Here is a 23,247-nt window from a genome sequence, read left to right as displayed (position 1 = left end):
CCTGCCCTCTCTACTGTCTCTGACCAGTGAGCCTATAGTCCTTGCTCTAACCAGTGGGTTGCCTGGTTACCAGGATTTTCCTTTGTTAGGTCATGGCCATGAGGGCGATTCTATAACTGTCACTACTTTAACAGCACTTTATTAAAGGGCTCCTAGTTTCTTTCCCACTTCCCAGGTTCACAAGTCTACACAGGTATACATGTGTTTTCTACCCTACTGCTCCCAGAGATATCTGTATATAAACAGCATCTCAGCTTTGTAACCAGAGTCCCTCCTTTTGAACTGCATCTGTAACTCCCATCAAAGCTCTGGCCTAACTAGCCCAATCTACCATCAACCCTAGGCATGATTTCTTGCTTTTACATGACTTGTATGTGTTCTGTGTGGAATGAGATCACATGCATGCCTGTGACAGCCAGCAGCCCCACAGTGTCAGTGTGCCTGCATAGGATTGTCTTTCCCAGAGTCAGTTTCCACCACCATGGATTAAGACTTGTTTAGGGCTTAAGCACAGAGGTGTGCAGCTCTCTGTAAACAGCTGGCTCGCCCACTTTCACCACCTTATGAGATGGAAGCAACCCCCTAGCAATCTTTCAGGAGGGGTTCATCCTCTGTTGTGTCTTTTCTGAATTCCAGCTTGAATCCTTGTCCTGACTCTGTACAATGATGGCCTGTGACTTGTCACCTACAGAAAAACGTTCTGCTCCCTTAATAGCATGTTTTCATGGTGCTTGTCACAGCAACCAAGTGAAATGGGAACACTACTCTTTTTCTGCCCCTGCCCTATGTAATGTGGCTACCAACCTGTTCCCTAGTTCCTCAGCTTCCTCACTCACTGGTATTCCATCTCTTCCTCTATAACTGTCTTTTCTTTTTCTGCTGCTCCCAGTGGTGAGTGCAAATCATTCACCGTTCTTCCCCCAAGCAGCTCTGTCCTTCATACAGAGTATGTGAGTCAGTGTTAGCTCCAGTGACCAGGGGAGTCCCTGTCATGTGCATGTGCTCAGAATTCCATGGAACTCCAGAATGGTCACCAGTTTTATTGTTAATTACTATCTTGTTTCCCTTGTCAAAATGAATTGCAGTTGTGTTTCTTCCCCCTTTATCTTCTGTGTAATATCTTCTCAGTTTCTTTTTTCTCATTTCCCCAATTTTGCTGTATCTCCTGCATGTTCACATGCATATGCATATTAGTTCCTATCAGTACATTCAAAGGCATGTATATGAGATCACTCTTATGTACATTATATGCACTTGTACACGTGTGCCTAGGTGTAAGTACATGTGCATGTTTCAAGTGCATGCAGAAGTTACATGTGTATGAGCATGCATGGATGCTTACATACATCATACATGACTGCATGCCTTCTTGGTTTTCTGACTATGTATTTGTGTGTGTGTGTGTGTGTGTGTGTGTGTGTGTGTATGTGCGTGTGTGTGTGTGCACATGCGTGTGTGTGTGTGCGTGTGCGTGTGTGTGTGCGTGTGCATTTGTGTGTGTGTGCGTGTGTGCGTGCGTGCGTGTGTGTGTGTGTGTGTGTGTGTGTGTGTGTGTGTGTGTTAGTAGACTGTAACATCCTGTCACTGGTTAAGGTAAAAGCCAGAATTCCTTAAAATGACTTGGTACACTAATAATAGTGGGAACAACCTCCTTTCAATGGAACCGACTTCCACATCCAGGTCTTGAGCTGCATCTTCTGTTAAGACAAAGTAAAAGATGATAGATGAATTCTGGAGCTTTTGGTGGCTGTATGTCTACAAGTGGGTGAGTTGTATCTATTGGTAATGGGAGCCCCTGCTCTAAGTTCAAAGGATACATCTTTGAAGAGGCCAATTTCATTTGATAAGTTGGAAATTATCAAGACATGAAAAGCCTATGAGGAGAAGGATGATGGGACATGAAGATCATGTCCCGAGAATCTAGGAGGCTGATCATGTCCCCAAGATGAAGCCATAAAACTCCCATAGCTTCCTTACAGCAGCACAGGCATGGATCAGGTAGAGGCACCAGTGCACTAAAATTTATACATATAATTGTGATAGTAGAGCAGGGGAAGATTAAATATTACCACTGACCTAGCAAGATTCGGAGTTAAAAACTTCGACTGTAGGACAGAGAGTCCATTGGAGCAGCCATAGAGTTAACAAAATTGTGAACTTCTAAGATGGCTGGCTTCTTTTCATTGCCTTGACTGCATAACACTTGGTAGATTAATACAAAGGACTGGCAAAGCTTTTCTTTATCAGTAGCTGCTCAACATCCCAACTTCCTGCTGCTCTCGAGCCTGAAAAAGTTCAATTCTTGATTAAGACCTGTTTATGTGAATGCTATACACCAATCACCCATTTTGTCATTTTTCAAGCTGATCAACCATAAAAGAGGGTAGGAAACTTCTGAAAAAGTCAAATACCAGAAGTGGAAAAAACATTAGAGTTTGTGTTCTTGAATGCCTCCTCTGCTCTCATTCTCTGTGTGTATCTCTGTGTGTCTGTCTCCCACTCTGTCTCTCTGTCTTGGTCTCTATCTCTAGAAATCTCCGTCTCTTTCTCTCTGTCTCTTTCTGTCTCTCTCTGTCTCTCCCTGTCTCTCTCTTTCCCTTTCACTCCCCCTCCCCTCCCCCTCCTCCCCCTCCCTCTCCAGAGAGAGAGAGAATGTATTTCCTCATAATAATACAAGCTTTTCTTTCATTCTTGATTCTATTTTGTGTTCTGTGATGATATATATTACAATCAAGATTGTTCCAGCCTTGTAAACCTTTTCTTTCAAAATTGTATTTATTTTACATCATGACTAATCCCCTACTTCTTCTCCTAATCCCTCCACAGCTCCATTCTCATCTCCTGCTCCTCCACCATTCATCTGCAGAAAAGAGCAGGCCTCCCAAGAATGTTAACCAGCCATGGCTTATCCCTTTAAGACTTGGCACCTCCACTTGTATTAATGGAAGAGGAGGCAACAATGTTAGGGGAGAACATCTCATGGACAGTCAACAGAGTCAGAGACAGCCCCACTCCCACTGTTAATAGTTCCACAAGAAGATGGATCTTCACAACTGTTACACAGGAGCTGATGGCCCAGGTCAGTCCCATGTAGGCTACGTGGTCCCCATGTAGTCTCCTTGGTTGGCTGGCAATTCAGTCCTTGTATCCTATGGGATTAGGTCGGCTAAATGCTTTTTGTTTTTTGAGGTCTTCTTCAACTCTGTAGCTCCTACAATTCTTCCACCTCTTCATAAAATTTCTCCAACTCTACCTAATTTCGGGCTGTGTGTCTTTGCATTTGTTTCCATCATTTTCTAAGTGAAGCCTCTCTAATGACAATTGGGGTAGGACCAATCTTTGAGTATAGCAGAATATTATTAGAAATCATTTCATTGGCATTTTTCTATTCATTTTTCTATCCTGTCTCTGTGCCCATCTGTTTCTCTGGTATTTCCAGCCTCTGGTTCTTGGTACTCTAGGCTTTGCAAGGGCTGGACACACTCATGGCATGGGTCTCAAATGTGTCAAGGCATTGGATAGACACTTTCACAATTTCTGTGTCACCTTTACTACAACACATCTTGTAGGCTGTACAAAATATAGGTGAAATGTTTTACACCAGGGCTGATTTTCTAATCTGTCCACTGGAAATCTTTATGGTTACAAATGACTCAATATCCCAAACTACTAGGAATCTAAGCTGGGGTCACCCTCATAGATCTTATCCCAGAGATTACCCACCCCAATTCTAACTTATTCTCCCAGGACTCTCTTCCATTGTCTTCCCCATCTGATTCCTCCTTTTCCCATCCCCTCCCTTCCTTTAGACCACTCCCCTAACTGGACCCTACTCCAATACAGCCAATGTGTCTATTCTATTTCCACTTCACAGTGAGAAGCATGTGTCTGCATCTTGGGCACTCCTTGTTACTTAGCCTCTCTGTGTCTGTCGATTGTAACATGGTTATTCTTTTCTTTAAAAGTAGTTTCCCTCTTTTCTTGCAGTGGTGGTGGCTGTGCAGTAGTGCCCTTACTCTGAACTGTGGGCAGAGGAATCAGGGTTAGGACTGGGGGACAGACACTTTGATGTGTTCAAATATAAGTCAAGGGCGGAAAAATGTAGTGCAATAAAACTGGTAAGTTGGAGAAGCAGAATTATACTCCAAGGAAGCACCATCAACATCACCACCACCACCAGAAGCTGCAGGAGCAGCAGCCACCTCCACTAAAACCTGCAAATGGACAGTATTCCAGCAGCCAGAATGAAGGCTTGACTATTGACTTGAAGAATTTTAGGAGAGAGACCTTTACCCAATGTAGCCATCTCTTTGTGGGCAATCTTCCTCCTGACATTACTGAGGAAGAAATGAGGAAACTTTTGGAGAAATATGGAAAAGCATGAGAAGTTTTCACTTATGAGAAAAAAGGCTTTTACTTTCTTCTCTTCGAATCAGGAACCCTAACGGAAATTGCCAAAGTGGAGCTGGACAATTCGCCTCTCTGTGCAAAGCAACTGCAAGCGCTCTTTCCTTGTCATAGTGCAATCCTTACAGTCCACAGCCTTCCTCAGTATGTGTCCAGTGAACTGCTTGAAGAAGCTTTCTCTGTGTTTGTCCAGGTGGACAGGGCTGCGGTCATTGTAAATGACTGAAGAAGGCCCTGAGGGAAAGGCATTTTGGGTTCTCATTGAAGCCAGCTTCTCAGAAAGCTCTGGGCAGATGCAGTGAAGGCTCATTCTTGCTAACCACATTTCCTCAGCCTGTCACTGTAGAGCCTATGGACTGGTTAGATAATGAAGAGAGACTTCCAGAGAAGCTGATTATAAATAAGACACAATTTCACAAGGAGAGAGAACAGTCACCCAGATTCGCACAGCCTGGGTCCTGTGAGTATGAGTGTGGTGTGCACTGGAAGGCGCTCACTGAGATGGAGAAGCAACAGCAGGACCAAGTGGACCAGAAGATCAAGGAGGCTTGTGAGAGGCTGGAGATGGAGATGGAGGCAACACACCATGGGCACCAGGTTACGCTAATGAGGAAGGAGTTGATGAGACATCAATAAGAGCTTTGAAAAATGGAGGAGCTGCATAACCAAGAGGTTCAGAAATGAAAGCAGTTAGAACTGAGGCATGAGGAATGAGATGCAGAAACAGGAAGAAATGATGTGACAGGAGCAGGAAGGATACAAGGGAACCTTCCCTGATGCGAGAGAACAAGAGATAAGGATGGGCCCAATGGCTATGGGAGGTGCTATGGGCGTAAACAAGAGAGGCTCCACGCCCCCTACTCCTGTGCCACCTGGCACTCCAGTGCCTCCAGCATCTTCCACTATGGTGCCAGATGGAAGGAACCCTTGGATTGACCCCACCAACAACTGAACAATTTGGCCAAGCTGCTAAAATGGAAGGAATTGTAGCAGTTGGTGGAACTCCTCCTACATTCAACTGTTCAGCTCTATGAGTTGAATTTGCTCCAAATAAATGCTGCCGATATTAGATAAAGTTGCATTGTCTAGTTTCCTGCAGCGCTTAAAAGAGGGGCCCTTTTTTGGACTAGCTAGAATTCTACCCTGGAAAAGTGTTAGGGGTTCTTCCCAATAGATAGGTCTTCCCTGCTTATATTATTCTAGGGAGTATCCTTGAAGGCAAGGGGCAAGGGAGGTGTGGTATTGCGTTATCAAGTGTGTCTGGTGCATTCCTGAAGTATATTGAGGGTTGAGGCCCTGGAGAACTATTGGATATGGACTCAGAGCCTCACTAATCTTGATCATTCTCTCTCTCTCTCTCTCTCTCTCTCTCTCTCTCTCTCTCTCTCACACACACACACACACACACACACATACACACATACCCGCGTGCCCACACACACGTTAAATTTTCATCTTTATTCCCCTCAACCCCAGAGACACTGCCTTACCTACCATAAAGCCTAAATGTCCTCTGATGACCCAATGACCCAGCCCAAATCCTCCATGCACTCCCAGGGGGGAATTCAGACAAATGTCCACAGAGGTTACAGCATACATATGGATCTGTTATATCTCAATATGACCCCTTGATGTGCTAAGGAAGACATTTTCTCCTGAGAGTTTGAGTTTAGTATATTTTAAAAAAATTTGTGTGAACTTGCCTTCATCTTCTTGGGTAAGGACTACACTTTTGTGTCTCTGCTATTGTTGTTCACAGCTTTTCTTGATAGGCCTAGCAAGCCTGGGACAGAGTTGCTGTGTGTTGAAAGTCTGACAGTAGCTCTTAGTCTGGCCTATATTAGGTACTTACGCTGTGCATTTTTATTGGTATACAATGGTTTGTTCCTGATACCTTCAATTTGAAATTTTTTCTGAGAAATGGAGCAGTAATGCAGCATCACCTTATTAAAATACATTTAAATCCTTAAAAAAGTAATTTCTACTTATAAGTGAGTTCATATCTTGTTTGTCTTCTTGTTCCACCATTTGCCTGAATAGAACAAGGCGTTGATTTTAACAGCTGTATAATACTCCACTGTGCAAATGTAAAACATTTCCTTTATCCTTTCTTCTGTTGAAGGTCATTAGGTTGTTTCCATTACCAGTAAGTTTTGTATGGTTATAGTTTATCAAGTGACCTTCTAACATGTTTGTCCTTAGGAGAAACCAACATGTCTCTTTCAAAGTGGCTGTACAAGTTTGCACTTCCAACAAAAATGGAAGTGTTCCCCTTCTTCTGCATCCTCGCTAACATGACATCACTTGTGATTTTACTGTACCAATCAGAAAGGAAAGATGGAATCTCAGAGTCATTTTATTTGCATTTCCCTGATGAGCTAAGGATGGTGAACATTTCTCTTAGTGCATTTCTTTAAGGGAAAGTTTCCATTGAGAATTCTGTTTAGATATACATTTTTGGTCCGTGTCCCCCCAGCCTTTGGGGATGTCCACTGGAGAGGCAAAACATGGAGAGTTTGACTGGGCTCATCACAGTAGCTCACACTGAGACAGTGGATGCTCTAGGAGTGGAAAGTGCACTCTGAGATGGGAGAAAGCCAAAGGTGAGAGTCCTTAGCTTTCAGGTATTTTCTGCCCTAGAAAACTCTGCATGACTCATTGATAAGTGGCTATTAGCCCAAATGCTTGAATTACCCTAGATGCCTAGAACACATGAAACTCAAGACGCATGATCAAAATGTGAAGGCTTCACTCCTTCTTTAAAAGGGGAACAAGAATACCCTTGGCAGGGAATAGAGAGGCAAAGATTAAAACAGAGACAGAAGGAACACCCATTCAGAGCCTGCCCCACATGTGGCCCATACATATACAGCCATCCAATTAGAGAAGATGGATGAAGCAAAGAAGTGCAGGCCGACAGGAGCTGGATGTAGATCTCTCCTGAGAGACACAGCCAGAATACAGCAAATACAGAGGCGAATGCCAGCAGCAAACCACTGAACTGAGAACAGGACCCCCGTTGAAGGAATCAGAGAAAGAACTGGAAGAGCTTGAAGGGGCTCGAGACCCCACATGAACAAAAATGCCAAGCAACCAGAGCTTCCAGGGACTAAGCCACTACCTAAAGACTATACATGGACTGACCCTGGACTCTGACCTCATAGGTAGCAATGAATATCCTAGTAAGAGCACCAGTAGAAGGGGAAGCCCTTGGTCCTGCTAAGACTGAACCTCCAGTGAACGAGATTGTTGGGGGGAGGGTGGCAATGGGGGGAGGATGGGGAGGGGAACACCCATAAAGAAGGGGAGGGGGAGGGATTAGGGGGATGTTTGCCCGGAAACCGGGAAAGGGAATAACACTCGAAATGTAAATAAGAAATGCTCAAAAAAAAAAAAAAAAACAAAAAAAAAAAAAACAAAAACTCGGCATGTTTCCAAGAAAAACATAAATGCTAACCATACTACAGAACCTTTGACTTACAATGGTGTGAGGTCTGTGAGATATGCATGTACTACTGTGACACAAATATTGTGAGAGTAACAGACAGATATCTGACTCGATTTAATATTAACTCCCTGAGATGGACCCTATACCTCACACTTCCTTGCTGACCAAGAACCTAAGATTAGATAGTTCAGAGACCTGGGCAAAACCTAAATAGCCCTGTTCTACAAAAGAAAGAGTTAAAAACGTGACTCCTAATGATCTATGATACTCGTAGATGAGTGCCTTGCTCAATCATTGTCAGAGAAGCTTCTCCTGAAGCAGATCACAGGACATACTGAGACCCATAGCCAGACCTTATGCAGAGGGAGACACCTTGGAACACTCAGTCCTAAATTGGAGAAGTGGCCTCATGCACCCATCCTTAACCCAGGATTATGTCCACTTGATACCCACTTGTATTTGAAAATTTAGTTTTCTCTAAGACATTCTCTAGGGAAAAACACTTCATTTTAGTGCAGTCCTCATTTTCAGTACACAAGGCCAATAGAAAATGAACCCATTTCCATCTGTGAAGAACTCTCCTGGTCTCATAATGTCCTATCAGGACTTTTTTTTAATTTACTTTTTATATTTCATTATTATTTATATAATGAATTTTTCTTTTACTATACACACTTTTTGTATACATTATGTTTTAATGGAAATCCTGTGCATCTTTGTTTTTTATGCCTATTCATAGCTGTGGACAAAGGGTTTCTCAGGTCCTCTCCCTGGCTGAAATGCTGATGGCAGTTGCTGTCTTCTGGGGAGGGACAATCATTTTGGATATGACCAGTGGTAGACTGATTATAATTGTGTACTATGTCAGTGGCAGCATAACTATTCCTACAGGATCCATACTTATTGGATACAGAGTGTAAAGAAAATAGTAATAATAATCATCAATTAGTATCATAAATAAACAAACAAACAAACAAACAAACAAACAAACCAAACAACCAGAAAGGAGACTGTTTGGGAAGTCTGGGATGAGTGGATGGGAGGTGATGAGGGGTGGATAGAATCAACAGCCTTTGTATACTTGTAGAGATTTTTTTTTTCATTTGAAAAGCACATTTCTACCTGTTAAAAACCTTCTTCTACCCAAACTACTAGAGGCAAACTTTTAGATTTCTGTTTTCATAGATCTATTCCTTAAGAAAATTTTTGCCTAATTCTAGACTTTTATTTGGCTTCTTGGCTTAACTGAGTGACTTCGAAAATTGTCCATGTAATCTTGAATTAGCACATATTACAATTAGTCTGTTTATCAACTGCAGACCATTTTGACTGTTTGGATTTCTGTTATTTGTACTTGGGGAGATTTATACATCATTAGAGAAGCAAAGTCATAATAGTGGTATTTATATTTTTGAAGAACTGACAAAGTATATCAGAAATTAGGTAACACATTCTACCTGTGCCCTAGTAATATGCCATGATTCTATCATATCACATCATGGCCAACACTTGGGATTTATGTGTGTTAAAGTATAGCCAATTAAGTGTGAACTGAATTATTATCACAGGACTGAAGTTTATTGAATGATAATTTTAAGCATTAGGGCATATGCTTTATTAGTCATGCATATACCTTTTTTAGAAAAATGACTATTTAAATCTTTTACCTGTTGTAATTTAAGCACAATATTTAATTATTTTAAATGCTTATGTTTATCTTTTTAATTATTTCTGCTCAAAAGAGAACTTTGAAAAAAACTGAAAACAAACACTAACAGTTTATTAAAACCCATACTTAAGTCAGAAAGGGTAAGAAGGCTATTTCTTAGGAGGGGAAGGCTGGCTGTGGGGTTGGAACTGCTACTGGATTGAAATCAGCAGATGATTATGAGGGGCAGAAACAGCAGCACAGGTATAGGACAGACTCAAATTGATGACCACAGGTGACAGGGCCATTCTCTCAATAGGTAGGCCCAGTGTAGCAAGCAGGAGATGACTGAAAATCACTGTATCTACTAACATGCTGAAACACAGGTTCCACAGCTGCTCACGGGTGTGCTGGCTAAACGGCTGCTGCCACATCTGGCTGCAGGTATGCATGGGCCACAAAATCTTCTGGAGGTTTTTGTGCTCTCCAGATCTGTGCACAAGTTGGATCTGGCTCCAGAGTGACTCAGTTCCCTGCGCATTTATACCCATTCAATCCATGGTACTGAGGATGTGTGTCTCCCCAGATCTGAGTCTTCCTCATCTTTGGCCTGGGAATCCTTAGCATGTTCTTCCTCCAACTGTGTCAGCAGCCTCTTGACATGGACACTAAGATCACAGTGGTGCATGTACACACTCAAGTAGGACTTTTTATATTTCAGAGTGCACACATCTAATGGGTCACAAAAGTCCTCAGGGTTCTTGTTCATCCATGTTTCCAGGAATCTACAGACTGTGTTCATTACTTGTTCATCTTCTTCAGAATAAGGGCCGAAGTTTGCATACCTAGAGAAGACAAGACAGAACGTCACCTGTAAATTCCTAGGACACCTACCTAATACTGGCATTTCTGGCTGCTCAAAGAATTATGAGTTCACCTGGACACAGTGAGTGCATTCAATATATCTTTGCGAAAGTTGAGCACATGTATCTCTATTCAGACATCTCAGTGGTCACATGGTCACCTGTATTACACTAACTATATCTCAACTTTGGATACATCATTATAGGATATTCCAATATTTCCTGAACCTTCATTACATATGGGAGAATTACAATCACCAAGTCCTCAGAAATATTGAGAGCAGAATGAAGTATTTTTTCAAGGTAGAGGGGATATGTACATCTATTTTAGGGTGAGTCTCAAGCTTTGACAGCCCACTTACTTGGATCAAGACCGGGAGAAGAAATTTCTTACTTCATGCTGCTGGATCCTGACAATTATCTACCCAATAAGCAGTTGAAGAGATTGGAGAGAGAGAGAGGAGAGAGAGAGAGAGAGAGAGAGAGAGAGAGAGAGAGAGAGAGAGGGAGCGAGAGACAGAGAGAGAGACAGAGAGACAGAGAGAGAGAGACAGAGAGAGACAGAGAGAGAGACAGAGAGACAGATACACACATACACAGAGAGAGAGAGACAGAGACAGACAGACAGACGGACAGAGACAGACAGACAGAGACAGGGACAGAGAGACAGACACACATACACAGAGAGAGATAGAGATAGAGACAGACAGACAGACAGAAAGAGAAAGACAGAGACAGACACACACATACACAGAGAGAGACAGAGAGACAGAGACAGAGACAGAGACCCAGAATCATCAAGATGATCTGTCAACTATGGCCTTAGAAATTTACACTCACCTCAGGAACAGCAGGTCAAGTACCTGTAGGGGGTGTCAAATCTTCTATATATGAACAGAAAGGCAGAGTCAAAGGTGTCACCTTACGGCAGAGAAGGCACCAGGTTGTTCACCAGCTTAACCACAGCCTCTGCACTGATGTGTGAGTGTCTGCAGGTCTCCCTCAGGTCCTGTGTGGCAGAAGCATTCTCACCCTGAGGAAAGATCAAGGGCACGGTTTCAAAAGGACACATGTCTGCAACATTCTGATTGCTTCTTCTTATCAATTATTACTCTGCTAAACAGAGAGAAAAACCAGAGTGGTTACCTGGTCTGTGTGGTTCTAGCCTTGGTTGGCCTTGGTCAAGGTTTTTTCCTTTCAGGAAAATGGCCACAGGTTTTGAAGGCAAGAGTGAACCCTAGTCCTCCAGAAACCATTATAGCCTTCGCTGTTGTCTTTCTTGTAGCCTCGAGTAGTTCGAAGACAGCAAGAGAACAGCTTGCCCTCTCTACTGTCTCTGACAAGTGAGCCTACAGTTCTTGCTCTAAGCACTGTTTTACCTGCAATGTTAGGTCATTTTCAACAGGGTGATTCCATTACTGTCCCTTCTTCAACAGGACTTTCCTTAAAGGCTCCCATGTCCCCTCTCATTTCCTAGGTGCACCAATTGACACAAGTATACATGTTTCCCACTCCACTGTTCTGAGAGGTATCTCCATATAGACAGTACCTCAGTTTTGCAAGCTGAGTCCCTACTGTTAAGCTGCATCTGTAACCATAATCACAAATTCAGCCCTAATTATCCCAATCCCTTTATGTGACCTTGCATGTTTTTTTCTGTGTGTAATGAGAGCATATGCATACCTGGGACAGCAAGCAGTCCCACCATGTCAGTGTTCTTGCATAGGACTTGTCTTATCCAGAGTTAGTTTTCACCTGCACAATCATCTTAGGACTTAATACCAGAGCCTTGCTGCTCTCTTTAAACAGTTAACTCGGCCATATTCACCAGCATATATGATGGAAGCTGGAACCCTAGGTGTCTTTCAGAGGGGTTCATCTCCATTGCTCCTTATTTCAATTCCTGCTTGTGTCCTTGTCCTGAGTCTCTCCAGAGATGGACTGTGAATTGTCACCTGCAAGAAAACTTTCTCTTCTCTTAGTAGCATTTAGTTCTGGTGCTATCTACAGCAACTTAATGGAAATCAAACACCACTCTATCCCTTGTCCTCATCCCACATTATTTGGCAGCCAACCTCTTCTGTAGTTCCTCATCTCCCTCACTCTCTTGCATCCCACCTCTTCCTCTATACTCTGTTTTCTTTTTCTGTTGTTCCCAGTAGTGTTTGCTCTAAAGCCATTCATTGTTCATCCCCTAGCCACCTCTCTCCTTCTCACAGAGTGTCCGGGTCAATCTTTATCAAGCCAAGTATCTGAAGCATCCAAGTCATGTGCATGTGTTGGGACTTCTGTGTTACTCCAGAGTGGGGTTCATTTTATAGTTAATGAATATCTTGTCTCCTGTCAAATTGAAGAGCAGATGTGCTCATCTTTCTTTACTCTTCTTTGCTATGTCTACACAGTTCCTTTTTCCCATTCCCCACAAGTTTTATATGCTTGCCTTCACATTTCAATGCATGTGTTCAAATACCAGTCAGCAAGTGCCAGGGCATGCTAGTGCACACATCTTTAAATATATTAAGTGCATCTATATGTAAATGCCTGCATGCATGTATGCACGTATATGGCAGAGTTTACATGTGAGTATGTATGTATGCATGCCTTTGTGATTGCATTTGCGTGTGGTATTTGTCTGTGTATTTATAGACTAGCTTTCCTCTTACTGGTTAGTGAAAAGCCAGTTCTCTGTAAAACGGATTAGTTATGCATGCACAATAGTAGGAAATTACTCTTCTTTCTACGAATGCTAGTTCTAAAGCAGGGTGCTGAGCTAGATCCCCTGTGACAAAAGGGAGAATAGATAAACACTGGATTCTTGGTGGCTATATGATGGCAACTAAGTGGTGCATTCAATTTATTGATAATGGGAACAGAGACATCTCAGTTCAGAGGATACATCTTAGATTAGACCAGGTCTTCTTGATAGTTTACAAATTATCAAGACATCCACAGTCTACAAGGAGAAGGGAATTCTCACCCCCCACAACTGTCTAAGAGGCTGAGCATGTCACCAAAAACTGCAGCCATAAAACTTTCATAGATGCCCTATAGTGGCAGAGACAGGACTCAGGTAGAGGGTCCACCCTTCTAATCTTCATAAATTTAATTGTGATAGCAAAGGAGAAGAAGATTTAAAAAGCAACATTCACACAGAAGAATTAGGACTTAAAGAAACTCAGTGATAGGAGGAAAGATCATAAGAAGGACCATATAGTTAATAAGAACGGTGGACCTCAAAGATGGCTGCCTTCTTTTACACTATCCTGCAATAATACTTGGTAGTTTTAAACAGTGCCTGGTACTGATTTTCTCCATCAATAGCACCACTTTACCCCCACCCCCCTGCTGCTTCTGGGCCTCAACTAGTTGAAGGACTGATCAGGACATGTTTCTGCCAAAACTGTAAGGCAATCACCATTTTGTCTTTTTCTAAAAACTGACCCATCCTAAAATAGGAGCAGAAAACCTCTTAAAGATGCTTACAAACACCAGCCTTGTAGAAGACACTAGACTTTTATATTCCTGATCGCCTCATCTTCTCTGGAGCAGGCTGCCCTCTACTCTGTCTCTGTTCTCTCTCTCTCTAACACATTCTCTCTCTCTCTCTCTCTCTCTCTCTCTCTCTCTCTCTCTCTCTCTGTCTCCCTCCCTCCCTCCCCCCCTCCCTCCTCCTCCTCCCCCCATCTCTCTGAGTGCTTCCTTTTTATCATTCTGTCTTCATTGTTTTCTTTGCTGATATGTGATATAATCAAGAATTTCCTGCCTTGTAATACTTTTAAATATTTATTTTATATCCTGACCACAGTCCCTCTCCTTCTCCTCTTACTTCCTTCCCTACATCTACCCCCATCTCCTCCTCTTTCTCCTCTATTCATCTTCAGAAAAGGGCAGGCCTCCTGTGTATATCAACAAGCCATGACTTATCAACTCTCAGTCAGACTAGGCACCTCCTCTTCTATTAAGGCTAAACAAGGCAGCCGAGTAAGGGGAAAGGCTCCCCAAGACAGGCAACAGAGTCAGAGACAGTTCTTCTGTTCCCACTGTTAAGAGTTCAACAAGTAGGTGAAGCTACACAACTGTAGCGCATGTGCGGAAGGCCTACGTCAGTGTCAAACATGCGCCCTGGTTGACAGTTCAGTCCCTGTGAGCCCCTATAGTTCAGATTTGTTACTTCTGTGGGTTTTCTTATGTTCTTGATCCCTCTACCTCCTCCAATTCTTCCTCTACCTCTTCCATGGGATTCTCCAAGCTCTACCTAATGTTTGGCTGTGGGTCTGCCCATCTGCGAAGGTCTATGTATGGGACACAGTAGACAGGAATCCTTTACCTGGCCATTGGATGGAGAAAGTCTTGTGGTGCTTGACCATACATAAAATGACCAATGTATTACAGCTCTTCCTGTAAAAGCTGGAGCAAAGGCAGACTACTGGCCCTCCTCAACTTATTGGCAGGTAGTGAGAAATGGTGGGCATCTAGGGGCCAAAGTCAGGGCCACAGAGCAAGATGTTTTTGTGGTCAAGTGTAGTCACCTATGTGGTTGGGCCTGGTTGAGGTTCAGGGAGAGAAAACTCTTCCCTGGAGTGTTATTGCTCAATAAGTCAGACACCATAAGATGGTTCATTGTCGATAGGACCTCATAAACATTTGGGGGTGGGGTGGGATCTAGAGGCAGATGCTTTCTATTGGGTCCATCTGAGATCTTAGGGATGCCTCATCTGGAAGGACTTCAGATGTTGTCCCTAAGTGACTGACTGTCACAATCCTCTCAATGGGATGTCATGGTCACTTGTTCTAGGACAGGAACATGATCAGGAGTAGATTTAAACACCTCATTACGCGAATTGCCAGGGTTCCTGAATCTGTTGGACAATCTCTGGTACATTTAGAAAATAGTGCACCCAGCTATTAAAAAGAATGACTTCATGAAATTTGCAGGCAAATGGGTGGAACTAGAAAATAACATCCTGAGTGAGGTCACCCAGACACAAAAGAACACACAGCATGTACTCACTGATAAGTGGATATTAGCCCAAAAGCTCAGAATACCCACGATACAATCCACAAACCATATGGAGCTTAAGAAGAAGGAAAACCAAAGTGTGGATGTTTCAATCCTATATAGAAGGGGGAACAAAGTAATCACAGGAGGAACAGGTAGAGAGGGAGCTGGGAAGGAAAGGAGAAAGGGAGAGAAAATGTGCAGTAGGGTCAGATATTGAAAGGGACAGGAGAGAAGTACAGATGGTCAGGAAATCAAATAGAAATATATAGAAGTTGAAGATGTGGAATTGGGGGTTGCCACTAACAAGTCCCAGATGCTAGGAAAATGTAAAGCTCCCAAGACCCAATGAGGATGACTTTAGCTGAAATTGGCAACAAAGGGGAGATAAGAACCTGTAGAGACCATCTCCCGTAGATGGGCACAATCCCGTTGAGGGATGGGGCCACCTATCCATCTCAAAATTGTAAACCCAGAAGTGTTCTTGTCCAAAGGAGAGAGAGACAAAAATGAACAGAAACCAAAGGAGAGGCCAACCAGAGACCACCCCACCTAGGAACCCATCTAATCTGCAGACACCAAACCCAGACACTCTTGCTGATGCCAAGAAACGCTTGCTGACAGGAGCCTCCTATGGCTGTTTCCTCAGAGGTTCTACCAGCACCTAACCAATACAAATGCAGAGTCTTACAACCAACTATAGGACTGAGCCCAGGGTCCACAATGGAAGAGATATGGTAAGGACTTTGGCAGTGAATGGGATTGCAACTCCATAGGAAGAACAATATCAACTAACTGGAAAGCCCAGAGCTCCCAGAGAGTAAAGCACCAACCAAAGAGTATACTTAGAGGGACTTACGCCTGCAGCCCCATATGTAGTAGAAGATGGCCTTATCTGACATCATTGGGAGAGGAGGCCCTTTTGGTCCTGTAGAAGCTTGATGCCCTAGCATAGGGGGATAATAGAGCAGTGAGGGGGGAATGGGTAAGTGCGTGGAGTATCACCTTCATAGAGGCAAAGGGCAGGGAAGAGAGGAGAGATGGGATGGGGTGTTGTGGAGGGGTAACTGGGAAGGGGGATATCATTTGAAATATACATGAATAAAATGATTGACTAAAAAAATAGAAAATCTGTTTTCCCAATTATCAAGGAGACTTGGCCTCTTCAAGGATACAGCCTTTAAACTTACAGGTCGCTGTTATCATTACCAATAGACTGAACTCACCAGCTAGTTTAGTTGTATGCAAACAGACAACAAGAATCCTAGAGTTTATCTTTTCACCCTTTTGTCACAGGTGATGCGGTTCAGTACTCTGATTTGCAACTAAGTTCCTAAGAAAGAGAGTTCCCACTATTGTGTATGTATCTAGTTAGTTTTTAAGGGCTCTGTTTTTACACACACACACACACACACACACACACACACACACACACACACACACACACACACACGACCTTCTAAGTCAACAAGATCACATTAACTCAAGGTGACTGAGGCAGCATGCACAGGGCCTTCCTGAGTCTGCACCAGATGGGGTCCTAAAGCTAAAAGGTGAAGTGGACTCACGCACATATCCTTAACCCAGGGTTTTCTCTAATTGATAACCACATGAAATTTCAAGTTCAGTTTTCTCTTAGGGAAGTCTCTGGGGAAACAAATTACTCTTGAGTGCAGTCCACATGCTTAGCAGCAGATGGTCAACAGAAAACGAATCCATTGACCTCTTTGGAAGCTCCTGGTCTGTTTTTATTCTATTCATCCTTCATGCATATACTATGGCTTCCAGGTTAGTGTTTCTATGGGATTCCTGTGCATCTATGTTTTTTGTGCCTATTCCTGGCTGCAAGGAGGAAATTCTGAGGTTTCTACCCCTAGCTGAAGTGCTAGTTGAGTTGTTGTCATCTGGAGAGCAAGAATTACTTTGATTTGAGGATATGACCAGTGGAACACTGACTTATTTACTAGTAAGTGACCACATAACCTATTCCTACATGAACCATAATAATTGGACCAGGTTTTTAAATAAAATAAAAATAATAAATAAATAAATAAATAAACAAACAAATAAATAAATTCCAGGAAGGAGTCTGGTTGGCAAGTCATTGAATGAGTAGACGTGAGGTTATGAGGTGTGGATAAAATCAAAATACATTGTATACTTGTAGAAAATGTTTTCTTCATTTGAAAAGCACAATCTTACCTGTTAAGCAGCTTAAGTCACTGGAAGCCACCGTTCAGCTCTCTGTCTGCATAGATCTATTTATTAAGGAAATGTTTGCCTAATTCTAGAATTATACTTGGCTTTTTGGCTTAGCAAAATAACTTTAAAACTTGCCTGTGCTGTTGTATGCACTAGCACATACTACAATTAATCTCTTAATCAATTTCAGAACATGTATGCTGTTTCGATTCTGACTTTAATTCTTTTGGGGATGTACATTTCATTACAAGAGCAGAGTTATCATCATTCTATTTAACTTTTTGAAGAATTGGCAAATTATTTCAGACAGTAGGTAAGCCATAATTCTGTGATGCCACATTTTTTCCAACACTTGGAATTTCTGTGTTTAAGAGTATAGACAACTTGAATTAGTAAATTAAAGTAGTACCACTCCTCACCTTTAGTTATAGTTTACAGACAAATAATACTATAGAACATTAGTTCATGTGCTTTATTGGTCATGTATATATCTTCTTTGGAGCAATGACTATTTAGGTCTTCTACCTGTTATAATTAAATCATAAAAATTAATCATTGTGCTTATATTTATTTTATAATTATTTTTTGCTCATAAGAGCTATTTAAATAATCATAAAATAACATATATCAAATAGCACATTCATAATTTGCAGGTATTTTCTCTCATTAGATTGGTTTTGTTTTAGATAATTAAAAACCCTAACAAAGTATTAACACCAACACAACATTGAACGGATCAGAAGAGTGTGCTGGAGGGAAAACAAGGGAGATTCTGTAGGGTGGGAGAACAGGAGCTGTCTGCAGTTCAGATGTGGGGTAGACTCAAATAGTGCCTGGGGGGTGGGCAGGGCCATTCTCTAAGTAGGTAGACACACTGAAGCAAGGGTTCAGTACATGAAAGATACACTGTATCTATAGACAGGCTAAGACACAGGTGTCACAGTTGCTCTCTGGCCTGCTGCCTGGACTGGTGCTGGTACATCTAGCTGCAGTTACACATGTGTCACAGCATCTTCTGGTGACTTTTGTACTCTCTAGCTCTGCTGCTCAAGTTGGTTCTGGCTTCAGAGTGTCTGTTTTCACTACTGGTTAATACCCTTCAAACTCTGGCTGTGAGGATGTGTCGCTCCCCATATCTAAGTCTTCCTCATCTTTGGCATATGGAATGTTGTACTGATCGGTCTGCAACTGGATCAGGAGCTTATTGACATGGACAATGAGATCTGAATCTGGCATGTTCATACTCAAGAATGTCTTCAGGTATTTTAGAGGGAGCAGGTCTGAGTAATCCCAAAAGTCCTCAGGGTTCTTGTCCATCCATGTTTTCAGGAAGCTACAGAAGGTGTTCTTCACTTGTTCATCCTCTTCATTATTAGAGCTGAAGTATTCATAGCTAGAGAAGACCAGAAAGAATGTCACCTGTATTGTCCCATGCCCCCCATCTTAAAGACATCTAGGGGACATGGTGATTTCTGGAAAGGAATGGAGTCTAAATCCTGAAAGTTCTATTTTCTTCCAGAATTATTAGTTCACCTGCACACAGTAGTTGCTTTAAATATATTTGTGTAAAGGGTGAACACAAACATCTCTATCCAGACCTCTCAGTGGTCACAGGGTCTCTGAGATTATCCTTTCATGAGTCTTTACTTTGGATACATCTCTGGTGGGTACTCCAATATTTCTAGAACCTCTCTTACACATAGAACTGCTTTGACCAAGACCTCAAAAATATTGGGTGAGGAATAAAGCAGTTTTTCAAGGTATATGGGATAGCTACGCCCATTTTAGGGTCTTAGTTCTGGACAGCCCACTCCCTTGGACCAAGCCTTTGAGAAGCACTTTTATATTTCATGCTTCTGGATCCTGACAATTCTCTAGACAATAAATAGGCACGCACACACACACACAAACACTATCAGAGAGAGAGAGAGAGAGAGAGAGAGAGAGAGAGAGAGAGAGAGAGAGAGAGAGAGAGAGAGAGAGATTCCAGAAACAACAAGAAGATCTGACACCTCTGGGCTTAGGGTAGGCACTCACCGCTTACACAGCAGATTCAGCACCTGCAGCGGGGTGGCAAACCTTCTGTATGTGGAGAGAAAAGCAGGGACAAAGAAGGGGTCCCCACCCTGCAGGGAAGGCACCAAGTGGTCCACCAGCTTTTGCAATGTGTCTGCACTTATCCTTGACTCTCTACAACGCTCCCTCTGGTCTTCTGAGACAGATGCATTCTCACCCTGATGAGAGATCAAAGTGGATGATTCAAACATTCACTCTCATTGGGTGCTATCATTCCATGTTTTCCTGAATTATTACACTGCCAATACAGAGAACAAAACGTTCCCAATTTCAGAGTGGTTACCTGGCTTTTGCGCTTTGCCTTCTTTCGGGTACATGGCCAGAGCTGTTGAAGGTAAGAGTAAACCCTGTGACTGCAGCTACAGCCACAGCCTTTTCTGTTCTTTTTCTTGTGGCCTGTGACTTGAGTAGTCTGAAAACAGCAAGAAAACATCCTGCTTCCTCTAGGGTCTCAGACAAGGGAGCCTGGTCGGCTGGCTCTAAGCAGTTGACTGTGTGGTTACCAAGGTTCTACATTGTTAGGTCATTGTCAAGGGGACGTCACATTACTATTCCTTCATCAATGGGGCTTTCTTAAAAGACTCCTATGTCCCCTCCCACCTCCAAGGTTCACAAATAGACACAGCTACAGAGGTGTTTCGCATTCCACTGCTCCCAAGAGATGTCTGGATGTAGTCAGCACATGAGCTTAGCAATCTGAGTCCTGAATGTCAAACTGCATCAGTAAACCTAATTCTATTCTCAACCCTAATTAGCCCATTGGACCATAAACCCTATCTATGTTATCTTGCTTCTATGTGACCTTGTGTGTGTGTTTAGTGTGGAATGAGATCATATGCACGCCTGTGACAGCCAGCAGCCCCACAATGTCAGCGTGCCTACATAGGAGTTGTCCTTCCCGGAATCAGTTTACCACCATGATTATTTAAGGGCTTACGCCCAGTGGTTTGCAGCTCTCTGTACACAACCAGCCCAGCCACACCCACCAGCTCAGGAGATGGGACCTGCACTGGCTCAGAATGGAATCATCTTCCTTTGCTTGTTCTTTAAATCCTTGTTTAAGTCCTTGTCCTAATTCTCCAGTGATGGACTGTGATCTGTCTCCTACATGAAAACTTTCCCTTCCCTTAGTAGCATTTAGTCTTGGTGCTTATCACAACAACCGAATGAAACTCGAACGCCACACTTTCTCTGTCCCCATGCTGTATTATGTGGCAGCCAACCTCTTCTCTAGTTCCTCATCTCCCACACTTGCTGGTATTCTATCTCTTTGTCTATCCTCTGCGATTTCTCTTTTTGCTGTTCCCTGTGGTGTTTGCTACAAAGTTATTCACTGTTCATCCCCTGGTCACTCCCTCCTTCACAGTGTCTGGGTCACTGTTGAGCAAGCCAGTGATCTGAGGAATCCAAGTCATGTACATGTGTTGGAACTTAACCTGGTATTCCAGAGTGTGGCAGGGTAGTTTTATAGTTTATTAACATGTCTCCTTTGTCAAAATGAAATATTCATTCTTCTTTATTCATTTTGCAATGTTTTTATGGTTTCTTTTATTCCCCAGTCCGTATAAAGTATGCATGCATGCATGCATGCCTGTGAGAATGCATGTACATGCAAGTGACTGCCAGTGTGTGTGAGGGGCATATGCCTTAATACATGGTTACATGAGTGTGTCTGCGGGTGTGACCCTGTGTGCATGTGTGTGCGTGTGCTATTTTCAGGCTTCCTTCCTCCATCCCTCCCTCCATCCCTCACTACCTCTCTCCCTCCCTCCTTCCCTCACTACCTCTCTCCCTCCCTCCATCCCTCACTACCTCTCTCCCTCCCTCTATCCCCTCTCTGTTTCCCCATAAAAATCAAAGTTTTTCTTCATCACTTGATTTTGTCTAGTGTTTTCCATTCTGTTTGTGTTAGACCTCAAGATTTTTCCTGCCTTTTAATTCTTTTTTATTGGATATTTTTAATTTATATTTCAGAAGTTATTCCTTTTCCTGGTTTCCCTCAAAGAGTCCCTATCCCATCCTCCTGTGCCTTATTCTATGAGGGTGTTTCCCTTACCCAACCACCTCCCTTCCTGCCTCTCCACCCCACATTCCCCTACAATGGGGGTTCCAACCTTGGCAGGACCAAGGGCTTCTCCTTCCTTTGGTGCCCAACCAGGTCATCCTCTGCTACATATGCAGCTGGAGCCATGGGTCTGTCCATCTGTACTCTTTGGGTAGTGGTTTAGTCCCTGGGAGCTATGGTTGGTTGGTATGATTGTTCTTATGGGGTTGCAAGCTCCTTCAACTCCTTCAATCCTTTCTCTAACTCCTCCAATGCAGACCCCATTCTCAGTTCAGTGGTTGACTGTGAGCATCCGTCTCTGTATTTGTCACACTCTGACTGAGAGCCTCTCAGGAGATAGCTCTATCAGGCTCCTGTCAGCATATACTTCTTCGCTTCATCACTATTGTCTAGTTTTGGTGGCTGTATATATATGGGCTGGATCCTCAGATGGGGCAGGCTCTGAATTGCTATTACTGCAGTCTCTGCTCTAAACTTTTCCTCCATATCTCCTCCTATGAATAATTTTGTTCCCCCTTTTAAGAAGAACTGAAGCATCCATACTTTGGTCCTCCTACTTCTTGAGCTTCCTGTGGTTTATGGATTATATCTTGGGTAATTCGAGCTTTTGGGCTAATATCCACTTATCAGTGAGTGTATAATATGTGGGTTTTTTCATGATTGGGTTACCTCACTCATGATGGTATTTTCTAGTTCCATCCATTTGCCTATGAATTTCATGAAGTCATTGTTTTTGATAGCCAAATAGTATTCCATTGTGTAGATGTACCACATTTTCTATATCCATTCCTCTATTGAAGGGCCTCTGGGTTCTTTCCAGCTTCTGGATATTATAAATAAGGCTGCTATGAACATAATGGAGTATGTGTCTCTGTTGTATCTTGGAGCACTATTTGAGTATATGCCCAGGAGTGGTTCCTTAGTACTATGTTCAGTTTTCTGAAGAACCTCCAGACTGGTTTCCAAAGTGGTTGTAGTTGCTTGCAATCCCACCAACAATGGAAGAGTGTTCCTCTTTCTCCATACCCTCACCAGCATCTGTTGTCACCTGAGTTTTTGATCTTAGTCATTCTGATTGGCATGAGGTATAATCTCAGGGTTGTTTTGATTTGCATTTCCCTGATTTCTTTAGGTACTTCTCAGCCATTTGATAATCCTCAGCTGAGATTTCTTTGTTTAGCTCTGTATCCCATTTTTAATAGGGTTATTTGACTCTCTGGAGCCTAACTTCTTGAGTTCTTTGTATATATTGGATATTAGCCCTCTATCAGATGTAGGATTGGTAAAGCTCTTTTCCCAATCTGTTAATTGCCATTTTGTCCTAATGAGAGTATCCTTTGCCGTACAGAAGCTTTGCAGTTTTATGAGGTCCCATTGTCCTTTCTTGATCTTAGAGCATAAGCCATTGGTGTTTCGTTCAGGAAATTTTCCCCAGTGCCCATGTGTTGGAGGCTCTTCCCCACTTTTTCTTCTATTAGTTTGAGTGTCTCTGGTTTGATATGGAGGTCCTTGATCCACTTGGACTTAACTTTGTACAGG

General features: G+C 42.7%; 1 protein-coding gene and 2 pseudogenes across 1 annotated transcript; 1 reads left to right on the top strand and 2 right to left on the bottom strand.

Annotated features, from left to right (window-relative positions):
* The first annotated feature begins 4,099 nt into the window (after positions 1-4,099).
* Positions 4,100-5,477, top strand: LOC116915014 (annotated as a pseudogene).
* A 4,567-nt stretch (positions 5,478-10,044) lies between these two features.
* LOC116914951 lies at positions 10,045-12,074 on the bottom strand (annotated as a pseudogene).
* A 6,582-nt stretch (positions 12,075-18,656) lies between these two features.
* On the bottom strand, positions 18,657-20,076 carry LOC116914854 (ral guanine nucleotide dissociation stimulator-like). Its single transcript, XM_032919304.1, has 3 exons — positions 19,927-20,076; positions 19,605-19,801; positions 18,657-18,960 (listed from the first exon to the last, which is right to left on the bottom strand). The coding sequence occupies exons 1-3, from the start codon at positions 20,074-20,076 to the stop codon at positions 18,657-18,659; spliced, it is 651 nt and encodes a 216-aa protein (XP_032775195.1).
* Between the last annotated feature and the right edge of the window lie 3,171 nt (positions 20,077-23,247).

This window comes from Rattus rattus, chromosome 13 (assembly GCF_011064425.1).
Source record: "Rattus rattus isolate New Zealand chromosome 13, Rrattus_CSIRO_v1, whole genome shotgun sequence".
In the NCBI taxonomy this organism is placed as follows: domain Eukaryota; kingdom Metazoa; phylum Chordata; class Mammalia; order Rodentia; family Muridae; genus Rattus; species Rattus rattus.
This window is presented reverse-complemented; position numbering and strand designations above follow the sequence as displayed.